Raw genomic sequence first — 18,008 nt, 5'->3', positions numbered from 1 at the left:
AAGCAGATTTTACATTTTTATTTGTTTACATAATACAAAATTTACAATATTTTCACCAAAATCTATGAGACAAAAAAATGTTTAATCAATAGTAAAACATAATCATACCTCCAGCTATGTTTTAGAGCTTGCACCTGATGCTCCTGGAGTTCTTTGGTCTTTAACGGTACCAGTTTATCTGGTACTATAATTAAGACTTTCACTGACAAAATACAGCATAGGCCCAGTCCTGAGACTATAGTATCTAACATGTATGAAAAAAATCCTTTGTATTGTCATGGTCATCCTCGAAATGTCAGCCTTGCCTCATATACTCGAATACAGTACATTTCCTTTCATTATGAGACAATGAAGTCAATAACTACAACTGAATATTAAATAATAAACAAAAATATTCTCAAAAATACCTTTTGTTTTATGTTTTTATTCATAGTTTTACAAATTTGATTAAAATTTGACTCCAAAAGTGAATTATTCTCAAATTAATTTTTGTTATAAGAAAATGTCTGCCCTCATTTATTAATCTATTACCTGCTAGCATAATAGTTACCTTGACTGCATTAACAAACCTCCAAACGTTCTTTTTTTTACCATTTTTCTCTCCTTTCTGTCACAGTGTCTCATGTTGAGATTTTTGACTCATGTTCAATCATTTGCCACTCTTCTACACTTCCATTTTGCTTTATTTTCGCCTCAAGCTGAGTTTTTCTCGCCCTCATACAACACTGTTTGGACGTTTTAATACATGTATTCCATTGGCACAGCTAAACCACAGGGGTGGTTGCAGCACGATGTGTCTTGGAGTAGAATGCAGGATTTTGTGAAGATTTTTTTTTTTCTTCTTCCTTGAATGCCATACTTTTGTCTAGGCATGTCAGTCCAGTTTACACACCTGAGAATGGTGTAATATTGAAAAGTCTTAAACACTGTACAAGACTGCACAAATCATAAAAATATAAAAAAAAACTCAAACACTTTGTTTTGGCCAGGTTTTTTTTCATATCCAGCTGGGATATCATCTGATTTCTGTTTGCACTGATGCCTTTTAAAGGCAGTGTGAAGTGACTGCAGGCCCCAAGTTGGCACATTCTAAGGAACATTCTTCTCACTTTAGAGTCCTCAAATTTGAGGTTGTGTTTTTTCAATGCTCTTTTTCAGAGTTACTCTTTTTTTTTTCAGTTGCTGGCACTTTTTATGAGGTCTCAGACCTTGTTGTAGACTGGATGCCCCCTTTGCCATGTTTTGTTATCCAAGGTTATTCCCCATCTGTTAAAAAGGTGGAAGAACAGACAATTAAGTACTAATATCTCTCATATTAATGGAGATTTTATAATACCAGTATCAATATATAACATCATATAATATCTGATATAATATTTATTTGTTAAGCTCCAATAAAACATACTGTGGTAGACTAAAACATCTGGAGAAATATAGACATATTACTTAATTATTTCTACATTTCACATTTTTATAATGAACTACATTATGAATCATACTTATTTATTATACAACTGCAGTGCTTTTTCTCTGTCTTTACACAACCGTCAGGTCACAATTCTGGACTTCATCAAAGTACCTCGAAGCGACTGTAGACCTTCTTTTCTTTGCGCATACTCTCTATTCTCTTCAGTAGGCTGTCCCGCTCCTGAGGGTTGACTTGTGCTCGGTTGAACCGGTTTTGATTCTGGTATCGCTGGAATGGCTCACGATCAAGGTTTGAAACGTGACCTCCTTTATCCTCGTCATCTTTTCCAGTCTCATCAGCTTGCTTGGCCAGCTCCTGTCTATTCTTCTGGCTGTTTGCTGAAATTTGCTCAAGGATTACCTTGGTATCATCCCTGAGGTTGCTACTGAATAGAACAGTTGAGGTAGAAGCCTGATAGCGAGATGGGCTTGGCTTATTAATTGATTTAGAATTGTCAGTTGTGGATGTTGACACTGAATCTGACCCTGTTTCTTTCTCTTTAGATGAAGTTTCCTCTGATACTTCAGGCACAATTTTCATTTTCTTTTCATCTGCAGTACTTAACCCCCCTGCATGCTTTTTATCTCCTTTGGGTGCAAGTAACCCTTTTATTCTTTGTGTTTGCTTCTTCAGAAAATCACGAGCCTTTGTTTCTTTGACTTCAGACCCTATAACATTTAGGGACACAGTGGAGCCCTGTCGACTCAAGCTAGCACTATCTTTGGAATCTGTTTGTGACATGCTTGATGAGCTGAGGCTTCGAGACTTTTTATATTCACTTTTTTCAGCATCTGTTGCATCTGTGAGAATATCATCACCGCACGAGGTACGACGCATGTGAGAACTTTTGAAAGGCTTTAGTGTAAACTTAGGTGAAGGAAATGGTTTTGGTAACTTTGGTTCCTTAATCGTTTCTTTCTTCACTGCATCTGTGAACTCCTCCATTATCACAGGGCTATCAATTTGTATTTTCTCTTCACATTTCTTTGACTTTGATGTGATCACAGAGGGTACAGCAGAATCTTCTTGCACTGATGTTGTTGCTACTTGTGCTGTGGCTGATGTTGTGGCTGATGTCACTGATGTTGTGGCTGATGTTGTGGCTGATGTTGTGGCTGATGTCGCTGATGTTGTGGCTGATGTCGCTGATGCTGCGGCTGATGCTGCGGCTGATGCTGCGGCTGATGTTGATATTGCTGATGCTGTGGAGGGCAATGCAGGGCTAACTGAAACAGATGGAATTGTGGCTGCCATTGTGCTATGTTGAGTATCAGATGCATCTGGCTTTTTTGAAAGTGGCTCTTGACTTTTATTTAAAGCTTCCTCTGCTTTTATGTTCTTTCTCTTTACAGACAGTTCTTTAAAGTACTGCAGACGACTCAATGGGTCGTTCATGTCAAAAAAGGGGGTTTTCAGTTTTGGCAATGAAGACTCTGTTTGTTTTATAATGTCTTTTTCTTTAACAGGATTCTTAGATTCCTCTTCAATTTCTTTAGTGTTTTTAGCAGGGTCCCCTTGTGTAGATGTTACCTCTTCTTGTACCATCTCCGTACTTTCTTTATCATCTGCCTTTTTATGTTTATTCCATATAAAAGGCTCCCTAGAAAATGACCTCCTCTTTTCTAAAATCTCTGCTACAATTGAGGAGGTTTTAATTGCATTGTCCTCATCATCCTCTTGTAGCTTTTCTCCAGAAACTGCAGAACTGTGTTGCTCTACCTTAGAGGAGCTGAAGATGAGGGAGGAGCGTAACCGTGAGCTCCTTTGCAGCACTGGGTTGATTCGGCTCCGGAAAGACTCGTGTTTGGTGATGCTAATCTCCTTTGAATTTTTAGAATCCTTTAACTCCATCTCCTTTTCACTGTCTGTCTCTGCTGATGTGAGTGCTGTAGCTGTATTAGCTGATCTCTTTTGGGAATCTGTTCCTGCAGAAGCCTGATCAGTGATTACATCTTTTACTTGCTTCCTGTCTGGTAAAATAGGTTTACCATAGCGAGGACGTATATCAAGTTTTGGTTTACTTGGTATGGTAGGTGGTTCTACTGTGTTAAAGCGAAGGCCTGGAGCCTCAGGGTTGTACTGTCTAATTTCAGGTTGTTGTGGCTCATCAAAAGCATCTGGTCCCAAAGGTTGTTGCAAGCCCTCCTCCCCAGCATTTTCATAGGTATTAAGATAGGAGCTGATCCTCCAGCTCCGCAATCCCTGTTTAACACTTGGGTCTTCGGTCTGTCTTCCCTGTTCTCCAGCAGGGAACACCTCCTTATGGTCTGGAGGATGAATTTGGGTGGGTGAGCTTTGACAGGCATATGCATGACTAAGAGTTGGTCGTTTTTGGGTTGGTTGACCAAAATGAGCCACGCCCGGATGAAGCCTGTTTTCTGGATCATGGCCAAGATCATCTGAAGATAAGACATTTTGACTTTCTGGTTCCTCTAATTCAAGCTGATAAATAGGGTCAGAGTATTGATCTAGCTGGTAAAGACCAGAGCTCCGGAGAGGGTCAAAGCGTCCAGTTTCTGATCCTGCACCTTCTTGATAGAATTGTTGGTCTCTCTGATAGTGTGCCTCCATCTCATCCAGATTGTTCATTACGCGATGTTTCATGTACTGTCGAGATGAAGAGTAGCTCTCACGTGTACCTTCAGCATAGCTATGCCTTTTATATGTGTTCATTTCTAGCTGACGTGAAGCAATTATTGGCCTGCCTTGCTCCAAAAAGGATTGTTGCATTCTCATCTGATGTGAAGTGAACTTGCTAGCCTGCAAAGCAGCACCTGCTGGCTCAAGAGAGTGACGGAATGGTTCATCCCTTCTGAAGGACAGAGCAGTATCATGGCGTTCTCCTCTAAATGGGAATCCCAAAAGCTCAGTGTGTTGAAGAAATCCTCGAGGATTCCTCATAGACTGCGATCTTTTTAATCCAAACTGGTTGCTTAAGTAGCCACTAGTGCTGTCAGGTGGCATAGGTACCAAAGAATTTTCAACAACAAGGGGCTGGGATTGAGCGAAGAGAATACGAAATTCCTCATCAAAAGTGGCCACAAGTTCTCCCAAAAACAGATGAGCTATGCAGCGGTGTATCTTCTCAAACGACCACATAAAACTGAAGAAAACATTTCAGAAATTAGAAAAGTGATCATTATTGATTTGGGCTACTACTGTTAGACTATTTTAAATGCCTGTTTGTTAAAGTGTAGAGTGGCTTAAACCCACCTATAATTCCCACTGAGCACTGCTCTGCAGTCAACTAGAAGAAAGCGGTCCATCACCTGTCCTTTAAATGACTTTCCTGTGCGACAGAAATATGTAATGCCAGAAACAGTCCTCACCCGCATCATCTGTAACATATTCAATAGGAAGCCACTGAATAACACAAAAAAAAAACCAAGAACATTCCATTTTTGTAGAAGTAGTCACTTATAACAGGAAGGCCTTACATGAAACATATCCAGGTTAACTTTGCAGCTTGTCACCATGGCAACAAAGTGAGAGGCATTTTGTTCATCCAGTAGAATATACACAGGGACATGCCGTTGAGCAGCATCAAGCAGATCAGCAAATATATCAACATCTGTGAACATATCCATTACCACTGCAATGACCTAGTGGGTAAAAAGAATTATAATTTGGATATTAGTTCAATCATAAATCCTTATCTGCTAGTTGCGCAGTTAATCAAGACCATGTGTTGGATTTTATGCTATTTGTCTTTGATCACTTTTTTATTTCAATTAATTTATTACTGTATTCTTAGGTACTAACCTGCTGTGCATTTTTAATGAGCCTTCTGGCCTGTTCCTTGATACTGGGCATTTCAGGGTCTGAGGGATTTACCAGTGTTGTAACTTCAGTGGGTCCTACAAAACTGTGTTGTTGCAATGGCCAACCAAGATCCAAACCTGGTGCATCCAAGTCAGAGTGCAGTGGCCAGTATGTGTCTGATGAACCATCCGGATCCATGTCGTGATATGTCATTTCTGGTACAGTTGCAAAACTTTGTGGCAACTGCACAGTATTTTTAATGTGCTCAATCTCTGGCCTCGATAGAAAATCAACGACATTAGCATTTTGCAAAAAGCTACAGTATCCGTCAAGATCATTTTCCACCAGAGCATCTATTGCCAGTCTGTACTCTTCCCGATAATGTGGTGGCAGATAGTTAGGATCCAGAGGGTTATCTCCCACTGACGAACACTGGGAGCGGTGGGCCATGATGTAGCAGGGGGCACAATCTGAGTAAAGAAAACAAATTACACACAAAATAATATTGAATGTTTTGTTTACTGTCTTTAGTTTCATACTGAAAAACTTAACTATAAACATATAGGCTTTTATTTAGGAAAGGACTGGGTCTGAATAGAAATTCCTATTGGTGGTGCAATTTGCCAGTTATAGTTCCAATATGTTATTTGTGGCTTGCCTTCGAGTGCGTGCATTTATTTGTACTCTTTGTCACCATGGAAACATAGTCTGAGGGTTTTTGAATGAGTCATCGTGGGTAAAGGAAAGAGGGTGGCAAAGAGAAGGAAAAGTTTTTGACACAAAGGCAGTTTTTTGTAGAAATTCTGTGTTATTTAGAGTAGATCGTCATCAACAGATTGTCTGTTTTTGAATACACAACTATCAAGTTTAACAGATTCAGTGTTAAAAGATTTTCACATACCAGTAAAGAAGAATGTCTTAACATTCTTTTCATATACCCGTCATTTTTTAGCTTCATTCACATGGACATTAATACTTGTTACTTTAAAATTTGCATTCATGCCTTTTTAATTTAAGCAGACACGTTTTGTTTCAGTGTGTTAAAGATGTTTAAACCTAATGATCTCAATAGCAAATTTTCTACATAAAAATGTCTCAGCAAGCATGTGCAAGTCTGGGCATGAGGCATTGATATTTCCTAATGTTTCACCACTGAGGTTTAGGCATGCTGCAGTGTTTACCATAAGCGAAAAGAGAAGGGTTTTGTAACTGATTTTGTTGTTATCGTTCAAGATCTTACTTAAATTCATCTTCATGCTGATTATCACCACTTCTGTTGATAAGCTGAACTCTGTTTGCTAAATCTCTTCCATCTTGATCATTTTAATCATACCAAACTAACAATATAGCGACTACAATACAATGAATACAGATTAATACAAAGCAAACCGGTCTCAGTGTACTACAATGCATTGGCTCCTGAGCTTCACCATAGCTTCTGAAACCTGTTTGCTTGACCCGATGCTGTAAAACGCACCCTTCAAATGAATAGAGTTTAAATTAAATATACAAACAAAAACTCATGCTTCTTTCGAGGCATGAAACATTTCCAGATATAGCTGCAACATCTATTAACACTGTTCAAAAGATGTCACTCCTGAATAAAGCCACTTGTTTGTATACTGTAGCTGTTTTGCTTTCTGCTCTGCCTAATGATACCTTTCACGGGTTTGTAGTCTACTCGTAAACTCGTGTTGTACTTTTATCACTGTCAGTTCACTAAGATTGTTTTTCTATTCTGACTTCTATTCTGCTTTGGATAAAAGTGTCACTCAAATGAAATGTATATGTCAATACTGATAAAAACAAAAAAAAGGAGCTTTAACGCAATACTTACACACAGCAGTATCCTAACTAAATATAATAAGCCTATTACAACACTGCATTTTATTTATATGTTGTAATAGTTTTATTTTATAAATACAATATCATTTTAATTGTGAAGCGGTTTATTGAACTTAATATTTAAGACTTTAAGTCATGTAAAATAACAATAACAATAATAATAATAATAATAATAAGTCTCAAATAACTCGAAAATGAATGGCCTGACCCATCACATTGCGCAGTGCAGGGTGTTGGGAAACACTGAGTGAAAGGTTACTGCTAAGGCCCTGAGGGTTTATTAAATGTAATACCCAAGGATCATATTATTACTTACAATATTATTTCTTACATGCAATACTCATAATACCTACGACCACCTCAAGCTTCTAGTGTAATTACCGATCAAGAGATGAAGCTGATGGAATCCCTATATAAAAATAGTCTTAAATTCCATGTATAGTAAGAAACTTGCATGGTGATATATTTTTTATAAGAACATTAAATTGATTACATTCTTTACAAACTTTATCAATACTAATTTGCTAAATAAACTTAGCTTCTAATTTAAATACATATTTTCATGCTGTCATTTAAGTCTCTGTGAAATGGCTTCTTATCTGTGAATTGAATCCATAGATGTGTTTTAGGAGTTTTTCCTATTGAAAAAGGAGGTCAGAGAGATGTGCCGACGTGCTTGACTGAATTAAACAACAGCCATTATTGTCCAAAATATAGGACATCACAAATCTGATCATAGCTTAGCGAGATAGTTAAACACAGAGAACAGGAAAGGACCTTTTTTTTTTTACTGAAAAGCCCAAAAGGGTTAATCAAGGAGTTTTCCTTCGGTCTGCAAAAGCAACGTATTCCACAACTGAAGTTGGGAAAACACCTCTGAGTAGTATCTGTAGCAAAACTGCCACCTCGTATAAACTTCACAATTCTCAAACTGAATCAACTGTGGTTTATTTTTCTCAACACAGCAATTGGAAGTGAATAGTGTGTTGGAAGACACAGACTAATTGACACTGAAGAACCATCTTTATTGCTAACAAGATGCTACAGCAAGAGAAAAGCCTGCCTCTGGGCATAGAAAGTCTCTACAAAGTATTTACAAATCATAGAGTTTTGCCTAAATATGAATAATCAAAAATTTCTGTCCTGCAATTAAAATAAGAACATTTCCTATTTCTAAAATATCTAGAATCATTCTGGTGTCCATAACGCTAATGGAAAGCACAAAAACATGGAAACACCTTTTTTTATTTCAGGAACTTTAAGTAACATTGTTTGTTCCTTGTATGAACAAGTCCATCTCTGTTAGACTGTTCTGTTTTTCTGGTACAAATTCTTTACTGACATTGCTTTGTGAGGTGCCCTACACTGATATAACATTTATTTTGTGGTAATTAAGTCATTTAAGTTTATACATGCCTTTTTTTTTTTTAGGTATTACTTTTACCATTAACAAAAAATATTTTGACTTGGCATTCGAGGTATGTTTACCTGTTAAAGAATTCATTTCAGAGAAATGTATTACACTTAAGGTTTTGCAGCTGCTTTCACTTTTTTTTTTATCTGGTTTTTCCATGTGTTAATATGACAGTCATGCATTACAGATATCTGCGGATCTGCAATACAGATATATAAAATGAATCGGATTGTGAAATTAGTCTATTTTATTTGCATTTCCTTTTATACATCCAAAGTTTCTGAATAATAATAATAACAATAATAATTTCCACTACACACTTTTAATAAAAAAGACTTTTTTCAGGGATACATAAACAAATTACAGTAACATAGTTTACAGTAACATAGTGTAAGTTACTGGGGATGGGTTTAGAATGAACCACAATCAATCTTGCGTTCAAAAGTGTTAATCAGCTGTCATCAATTCAATTAATTTCATTGAGCCCAAGTGATGATAAGCTATGGATCAGCTAAAAGGTAGTAATCAGGAGAGGGTGATAAAAGAATTTCCAAAGCATTATTAAAAGTATCATGACACTGTTTAGGCCACTAAAGGCTATTATCAACAAAAAGAGAAAATGGAGCGCCACTGATATAACCAGGACGTCCCACCAAATGTATAAAAGGATAAGATAAATTACTATTACAATAAATATTAACAGCTTACTTTGGAGGCTTCCTAAAGACCTCTGGCAACAATGTGGGAGCTACAGAAATATCTGACGAGTACGGATTACTTTCTGCATCTTGCTTTATTCTTCATGTCTGAACTGTGGGGTAAGGTGGTAGACAGAAGCTCTTTCTTACAAAAAAAAAAAAACCACCCAAGCTCAACTAAAATACTACAAATCATGTGGCCAAATATGTTTTGACCGGGTAAAAACAATGCCATTGCCACCAGGCTTTAGCAGTGCTTTTTTCAGCCAGAACTGGGATTATCAACTTTTATTTAACAACCTGTCTGCTAGTAAACTGAATATGAAAAATAATTTCAGCTTTTTCATCATGACAATGACCCAAAGCACATATTCACAACAACAAAGTAATGGTTTAACCAGAAGAATGGCCTCGCCAGAGACCTTTGAAAAATCTGACCTGAAGGCTGCTGTGCACAGATGCCTTAACAGAAAAGACTGAGCAGTGTAATCAAATCAAACGATGCTTCAGTCTATGGGTTGTTTAAATTTATGTAACTAGGATTTTATAAGATATTATAAGTTTATTGTTCCTTTTCCCCTAACAGAGTGTTTCTTATTGTTTTTTTTTTTTACATTTTTTATGTTTCCATTTTACATTGAAGGGGGAAAACATTCCAGCATGATTTATCTGGGATCCTTCTTTTTATTTTCAATTTTTTTTTTTACATTTTATTTACAATAGCACACTTCTTATATCCGTTGTATAAAATGTATATATTGTAATAATGTGCCTAACATTTTTTCAAGGTTCATTATTATTGCTACTCTTTGAATCATTTCCCTTTTGAACGCTAAATAAAAATGTATGTTAATGAATTGTTTCTACTTTGCAGCTCAAAATAAGATGTTAAAACACCAGTCAATTCTAACCTCAAGAGTCCACTCAGTGTCTCACCAGTGTGGAAAAAACTAATGTAATACTATAAAACCAAAAAAAACCTTGAATTTACAATTACAAAATTGTGTGCTGAATAACATTACATGGTGTAAAACTAATGATCTTCACACACATTTTTACAGGGTTTTTTGTTTTGTTTTGTTTTTCTTTATTTAAAGTATTACTTCAAGATAAGGTAAAGCAGTCTTCCAGGTCCAAGTCTTTTTTATGTTTTCCAGGTTAACACACACCGACATCTCAGAGACTTGATAGCCTTACATTGCCTTGGGTGAAGTCAGGCCAAGGCCTGTTATTTCTAAATACCTTCCTTGTTTTATTTAACTTTTCTCCAACCATCAGAAATTACAGTTGCAGAAGGTGCAGTTCTGTGTCACTTTTGTAAGATTTACTTTTCAGATTTTTACATAACAATGTCCGGCTATATCAGAAATACGCAAAATATAATACAAGAGCTCACAGTCACACAAAATACAGTCACCACACAATGTTAAACTATAGTTATACCTGAACCCTAACTCTCAGTATTTCTAAATATTTCTATTCAATCTAATTGCTTTTTTCTGTGTTAGTTATGACGCATTAGAACTGCATGAACAGACTATTAGGACTAAGTGTCAACCAAAGTCCTAACAGATAAGACAAGACTAGGCATGAAATTCTGTAATGCAACATGTAAGTAATGTCTTAGATAAGATGATTCCTAGACTGAAATATCTGAACAAACTGGGTGTGGGATGTGAAATGTGCATCCATTTTTGTTCCTATAAGAGAAGTTGAAGCATTTTAACCATTGCATCAAATGATATTACGTGGCTTGAATTTCAAATGAAATAAAGAAATAAATTCAATCTATGAATGAAATATAATGACGATCCATACCTTTAGCTATGCAGGAAAACATGGGCAAAATTGTTTCCCCTATTGTTAGTCTTGTTTATGTGTGCTCGCTGTTTTAATATGCTTTCAAATAAATGTATAAAGAGCACAACCCGACATCATCTTGACTACTAATTAGTGTAATGGCTGCTGCTGCCAAAACCAGTACACAGAATAGTGTCATTCCAACCGGAAAAGTTGTTTCCAATATTCTTTATGAACAAACTTGGAAGGTGATCGAGCGCTGGAGGTCTTTACTTTGTATCTTACCTTTGGGTCTTTATCAGGGCGCTTCTATGGAGTCGCCGCTAAGATAACTTGATGTTCCGGCCGGGAAGACTCGTTTTCCCCCAGTCCACCGAGTGTGGTATGGCGCCGCGTCACATTCCTGGTCTCCACCCTTCCCTGTTCAGATCTAAGGCCAAAACCAGCCCCGGCAAAACCTGTTCGAGCTCCGTTCAGCTCGCTGTGTACAGCCAACAGTGCTCACTCACTGAAAAAGGAACTACTGCCTCCTTCCAGGTTTTTTTCTCCACCATTTAACTCCTCCCAACTTTCCCAGAGCCTCAACGTTCAACCTGGCGTTCAACAGACAAATCCATAATGAATCCCCAAGCCGAAAAAAACTCAAACAACATGCAAAGCTTCTTTTGTTTTTCCACCCACTGGGCCAGGTTCGAGATTATCTTCAAAGTAAGCAAATAGTGTGTGTTTCAAAAGAAGCACTCCATATCCCAGACTGCACTGCTTTCTAACTTCCTTTGTGATACTGTCAAAAAAAAAAAACAGACAGCCTTATGAAAATGTCTATTATTCATTTTAGTGCTAATAATTACAATGCATTTAATATATTGGATATATAAGTTAGATCAGAGTAATAAATGTGACACAACCGCTTTATAAATATATCCAATTCCTTAATTTACGCCTCTACACCCTATTAGAACGTGTGCTATACTTTTATTACTCTATAAATACACACCCTGTGCCACATTTGCTTCTGTGTATGCTAATGTGTTGATACAATACAATACAATAAGTCATGCTGGTTGCTCTTATGTATGTGGGTGGAGTATTACAGGACCCTCGGTCACACCCTGACCCAGAAAAGCCATTCGTTTTTTACACATTCTCTACACATATATCATTCGGTATCAGTACTCATGCACTCCCTGGATACACTCGGATTACTTTTTGAAGCTTATTTCGTCACGTCCGTAATGTATTCCAAATACTAATGCATTGTGTGTGTGTGTGCGCGTGCGCGCGCGCTGGTGTCAGCACACTTAGTAACATCTAGCAGGTAAAGAGGGGGAGGAAGGGTGCGGCCTTTGAAGGAATGTGCCAGTGCAAGTAAAGGAGTTACACACACACACACACCACACCCAGCGCTCACTCATTCTCTGCTTACTCACAGACTAACTTTATTTTATGTACACAAAACTGTCAGATGAAACATTCACATTCTGAAATGTCCCAAAATCATTATACTGACTCTGTATGTATATGTATGCAGCTGTGGTGTTCACACACATGCAAACATAGACATGGTTACACATTTATGAGTTGTTTTTTTTAATATTTTGTGATTGTGAAATGGACTGTGCTGAAAACATGAGCCTAGACTTGACAGCCAGGAAATAAAAATTCCAGCCTGAGGACAGAACCTTTGATAGAACAAATGAGATTGAATGTGCTGTTTGTTTGGTGCCTGTGTGTGTGTGTGTGTGTGTGTGTGTGTGTGTGTGTGTGTGTGTCTACGCCAGTGCAGTTGGAAGAAATTAGAAGTTAACTTCTTCTTTTAAGCAGATTTGTATACAGATTTAAAAGTAACAGTGAATGTCTTAAAGCGTATATGGGCTTTATGCGTTTAAACCTGACTCGTAATGAAAATTATATATAAATACAGGGTATTAATAAGTTCCAGAGGTGTAAAACAAAGCCTTAGGAGATTGTAGCTTTAATCTGTTTCCTTTTTTGTTTTTTTGGAGTGATCGATTTAAGTTTGGAACTCTGGTAGGGCTGAAAATGTGCCCTCCCTGTTTTTTGTCATAGACTTGATGCAGTGTTTCTATGCACACACCTCTTCCTGCGGTAATAGTACACCTGTGTCTCATGTGACATGCAGGTCACTCTCTCTTAAACAGTCTGGCACTTTTTATCTGAATGCAAAGCTTAGAAGGGCCCTAGTTGTCTTAGTTATCTTAGTTCCTTTGGATGCTTGTGTCACTGCTGTGTGTTTTTTTGTTAAGGTTATGATTTAAGAGGCTGGTAAATACATCCCTTTAAGAAATATATATAAATATATTGTCCATATACACAGATGTCTTGTGCTTGTTTGTGTACTGGGAGCATTTGCCAAAATCAGGTGCCTTCAGACTGGAAACACAACACAAAACGCGATTACACATACTGTAGGCACTAAAAAAAAAGAAACTGCAGTTGTGCCAGGGCACTCATTATGTTACACAGTTCATTATTATGCAGATAATAATAACTGATTATATTAACTCAAACCATGGAAAGATGAAATAAAAAACAATCAAAAATCATGTAGAACAGGATGCATTATGATGGCCAGAAATGATTTTACAGCAAAAAAAAAACTTTGTTCAATTGTTCTGCCTGGCTCAGGTTTTGTAACAAGCTCTAATTACTCAGTAAATAATGAATAATTAAGTAATTACCATGCTTATGGTAAATGAAAAGCAAGGGGTTGCGATGTTGCCTGTTTTAATACCCTAATCCAAATTCTTCCTAATGCATATTAAACTCAGTAGATGCTGTTGTATGGGGTTTATTTAATGCTCATTTACAAGCTTCAAGGTTTTTTTTTATATACAGTGAGGAAAATAAGTATTTGAACACCCTGCTATTTAGCAAGTTCTCCCACTTAGAAATCATGGAGGGGTCTGAAATTGTCATCGTAGGTGCATGTCCACTGTGAGAGACATAATCTAAAAAAAAAAAATCCAGAAATCACAATGTATGATTTTTTTAACTATTTATTTGTATGATACAGCTGCAAATAAGTATTTGAACACCTGAGAAAGTCAATGTTAATATTTGGTACAGTAGCCTTTGTTTGCAATTACAGAGGTCAAACGTTTCCTGTAGTTTTTCACCAGGTTTTGCACACACTGCAGGAGGGATTTTGGCCCACTCCTCCACACAGATCTTCTCTAGATCAGTCAGGTTTCTGGCCTGTCGCTGAGAAACACAGAGTTTGAGCTCCCTTCAAAGATTCTCTATTGGGTTTAGGTCTGGAGACTGGCTAGGCCATGCCAGAACCTTGATATGCTTCTTACAGAGCCACTCCTTGGTTATCCTGGCTGTGTGCTTCGGGTCATTGTCATGTTGGAAGACCCAGCCTCGACCCATCTTCAAAGCTCTAATTGAGGGAAGTAGGTTGTTCCCCAAAATCTTACAATACATGGCCCCGGATATCCTCTCCTTAATACAGTGCAGTCGCCCTGTCCCATGTGCAGAAAAACACCCCAAAGCATGATGCAATCACCCCCATGCTTCACAGTAGGGATGGTGTTCTTGGGATGGTACTCATCAATCTTCTTCCTCCAAACACGTTTAGTGGAATTATGACCCAAAAGTTCTATTTTGGTCTCATCTGACCACATGACTTTCTCCCATGACTCCTCTGGATCATCCAAATGGTCATTGGCAAACTTAAGACGTGCCTGGACATGTGCTGGTTTAAGCAGGGGAACCTTCCGTGCCATGCATGATTTCAAACCATGACGTCTTAGTGTATTACCAACAGTAACCTTGGAAACGGTGGTCCCAGCTCTTTTCAGGTCATTGACCAGCTCCTCCCGTGTAGTTCTGGGCTTATTTCTCACCTTCCTTAGGATCATTTAGACCCCACGAGGTGAGATCCTGCATGGAGCCCCAGTCCGAGGGAGATTGACAGTCATGTTTAGCTTCTTCCATTTTTTAATGATTGCTCCAACAGTGGACCTTTTTTCACCAAGCTGCTTGGCAATTTCCCCGTAGCCCTTTCCAGCCTTGTGGAGGTGTACAATTTTGTCTCTAGTGTCTTTGGACAGCTCTTTGGTCTTGGCCATGTTAGTAGTTGGATTCTTACTGATTGTATGGGGTGGACAGGTGTATTTATGCAGCTAACAACCTCAAACAGGTGCATCTAATTTAGGATAATAAATGTAGTGGAGGTGGACATTTTAAAGGCAGACTAACAGGTCTCTAAAGGGTCAAAATTCTAGCTGATAGACAGGTGTTCAAATACTCATTTGCAGCTGTATCATACAAATAAATAGTTTAAAAATCATATATTGTGATTTCTGGATTTTTATTTTTTTTTTAGATTATGTCTCTCACAGTGGACATGCACCTACGATGACAATTTCAGACCCTTCCATGATTTCTAAGTGGGTGAACTTGCAAAATTTATTTTCCTCACTGTATATGTAAAACAGTATGTTGTCAAGTCTGCAAGCAAAGATGGCAAAAATAGATTAGTTGGCGCTGCAAACAAATCAATAACATAAACTTATCTGGCCCAAAACCTGTCCTTAAGGGTGCATTTGGTAAGATTAGGCTTTTTCCCCAAATTAGTCATTAATAATTGTGGGTTCAAATGGGTTTACATATAAAATATTATTATTAAAATAATAATGATTTAACTGCTAACCAGTTAAACCTGCCTTTATGTCCCTCATTTCACTCTTTTCACTGTCACATTACATTGGCAGGAGTGTCTTAATCCCTGTTTTTCCTGTTGTTTAGCAGTCTAAACACAATAACACACTACAACAGGTGGCCAGTGCAGAAATGCCTCTAAAGGTGATGTTAAGAATTGTACATTGTTTTAGATCTGTTCATTATGAGGGGACAGGTACAACAGGTCCTCTAAGGCACATCAGAGAAGAATGCAGTAATTAGTCAATGGAATTAAAGTGTTAACTGCTCTGACTTTGTATGTATTATAACAAATTCAAGTAATATGTCAAAACTACACACCAACAGAGTGACACAGTGAATAAAAACAGATTGCAATGAATACTTTATTCAGAATACAACATAGATGATATATCAAATGTTAAAACTGAGAAAATGTATAATTTTAAGGGAAGAACAAGTTGATTTTAAATTTCATGGCATCAACACATTTAAAAAAAAGTTGTGACAAGGCCATGTTTATCACTTTGTGGCATCCACTCTTCTTTTTATAAGTCTCCAAACATCTGAGGACTGAGGAGACAAGTTGCTCAAGTTTGGGGATAGGAATTTTGTCCCATTCTTGTCTAATAAAGGCTTCTAGTTGCTCATCTGTCTTAGGTCTCTTTGTCGCATCTTCCTCTTTATGATGCGCCAAATGTTTTCTATGGGTGAAAGATCGGGACTGCAGGCTGGCCATTTCAGTACCCGGATCCTTCTTCTATGCAGCCATGATGTTGTAATTGATGCAGTATTTGGTCTGGCATTGTCATGTTAGAAACATCCAACTGAAAGAGACGACGTCTGGATGGGAGCATATGTTGTATAGAACTTGGATATACCGTTCAGCATTGATGGTGATTTTCCAGATCTGTCAGCTGCCCATGCCACACGCACTCATGCAACCACATACCATAAGAGATGCAGGCTTCTAACCTGAGCGCTGATAAAAATTTGGTTTGTCCTTATCCTCTTTAGTCTGGATGACATGGCGTCCCAGTTTTCCAAAAAGTCAAGTCAAGTCAAGTTTATTTGTATAGTGCTTTTCACAACAGACATTGTCTCAAAGCAGCTTTACAGAAATCAACAGTCAAGGTGAATGGTGTGCATTTATCCCTGATAAGCAAGCTTGTGGCAAGGAAAAACTCCCTTAGATGATATGAGGAAGAAACCTTGAGAGGAACCAGACTCAAAAGGGGAACCCATCCTCATTTGGGTGACATCAAGAGTTTGATCATAAATCTTTCAACAATACAGAACACAGGAGAGTGAGAACTAACATGAGCACTGGAGTATAAGATTATAAGTAAATGTCCTTTCTACAGTCTTTGGTATAAAAGTAGAAGCTACTGAGCTCAACATTTGTGATCATCACAGATCCAGCATCAGCTTCTCCATGCCAGAGACTTTAAACACTCCAGGAGGTCCAATGTCAAACTCCACACATGCAGTGGGATCCAATTGGCACTGGTACGTCTCTAGATGGTTCAGGATGTTTGCGAGTTTGGCATCTACTTCTTAAAAACTACTTCAAAAAGAACTTAAAGTTTTGATTCGTCTGACCACAGAGCAGTTTTCCACTTTGCCACAGTCCATTTTAAGAGAAAACGCCTGCGCTTCTGGATCATGTTTAGATATGGCTTCTTTTTTGACCTATAGAGTTTTAGCAGGCAACAGCGAATGGCACGGTGGATTGTGTTCACCGACAATGTTTTCTGGAAGTATTCCTGAGCCCATGTTGTGATTTCCATTACAGTAGCATTCCTGTATGTGATGCAGTGCCGTCTAAGGGCCTGAAGATTACGGGCATCCAGTATGGTTTTTCGGCCTTGACCCTTACGCACAGATTGCAGATTGCACGCAGAGATTGTTCGAGATACTTTAAATCTTCAGATGATATTATGCACTGTAGATAATAATGATGATGATAACCTCAAACTCTTTGCATTTTTTCTATGAGAAACTTCTTTCTGATATTGCTCCACTATTTTTCGCTGCAGCATTGGGGATGGGGATCCTTTGCCCATCTTGACTTTTGAGAGACACTGCCACTCTGAGAGGCTCTTTTTATACCCAATCATGTTGCCAATTGACCTAATAAGTTTCAAATTGGTCCTCCAGCTGTTCCTTATATGTACATTTTACTTTTCCGGCCTCTTATTGCTACCTGTCCCAACTTTTTTGAAATCCAAAATGAGCCAATATTCTTATGAAATCCAAAATGAGCCAATATTTGGCATGACATTTTAAAATGTCTCACTTTCAACATTTGATATTTTATCTCTAGTCTATTGTGAATAAAATATAGGTTTAT

General features: G+C 37.7%; 1 protein-coding gene across 1 annotated transcript; it reads right to left on the bottom strand.

Annotated features, from left to right (window-relative positions):
- Positions 1-3: 3 nt before the first annotated feature.
- On the bottom strand, positions 4-12,036 carry fam83hb (family with sequence similarity 83 member Hb). Its single transcript, XM_083524026.1, has 6 exons — positions 11,273-12,036; positions 5,231-5,700; positions 4,906-5,070; positions 4,682-4,806; positions 1,580-4,571; positions 4-1,266 (listed from the first exon to the last, which is right to left on the bottom strand). Exons 2-6 carry the CDS (start codon positions 5,678-5,680, stop codon positions 1,246-1,248), a joined length of 3,753 nt encoding a protein of 1,250 aa, XP_083380152.1. The 5' UTR covers positions 5,681-5,700; positions 11,273-12,036; the 3' UTR covers positions 4-1,245.
- Between the last annotated feature and the right edge of the window lie 5,972 nt (positions 12,037-18,008).

The sequence above is a fragment of the Silurus aristotelis genome (assembly GCF_946808225.1).
Source record: "Silurus aristotelis genome assembly, chromosome: 21".
Classification (NCBI taxonomy): domain Eukaryota; kingdom Metazoa; phylum Chordata; class Actinopteri; order Siluriformes; family Siluridae; genus Silurus; species Silurus aristotelis.
This window is presented reverse-complemented; position numbering and strand designations above follow the sequence as displayed.

Bases quoted from the DNA above. Each gene is read 5' to 3' on its own strand.
- fam83hb (XM_083524026.1), bottom strand. From the start codon at position 5,680: ATGGCCCACCGCTCCCAGTGTTCGTCAGTGGGAGATAACCCTCTGGAT. The intron at 5,071-5,230 runs GTTAGTACCTAA...TTTACCCACTAG, and splicing joins TCATTAAAAATGCACAGCAG to GTCATTGCAGTGGTAATGGA. The intron at 4,807-4,905 runs GTAAGGCCTTCC...AATATGTTACAG, and splicing joins TTAACCTGGATATGTTTCAT to ATGATGCGGGTGAGGACTGT.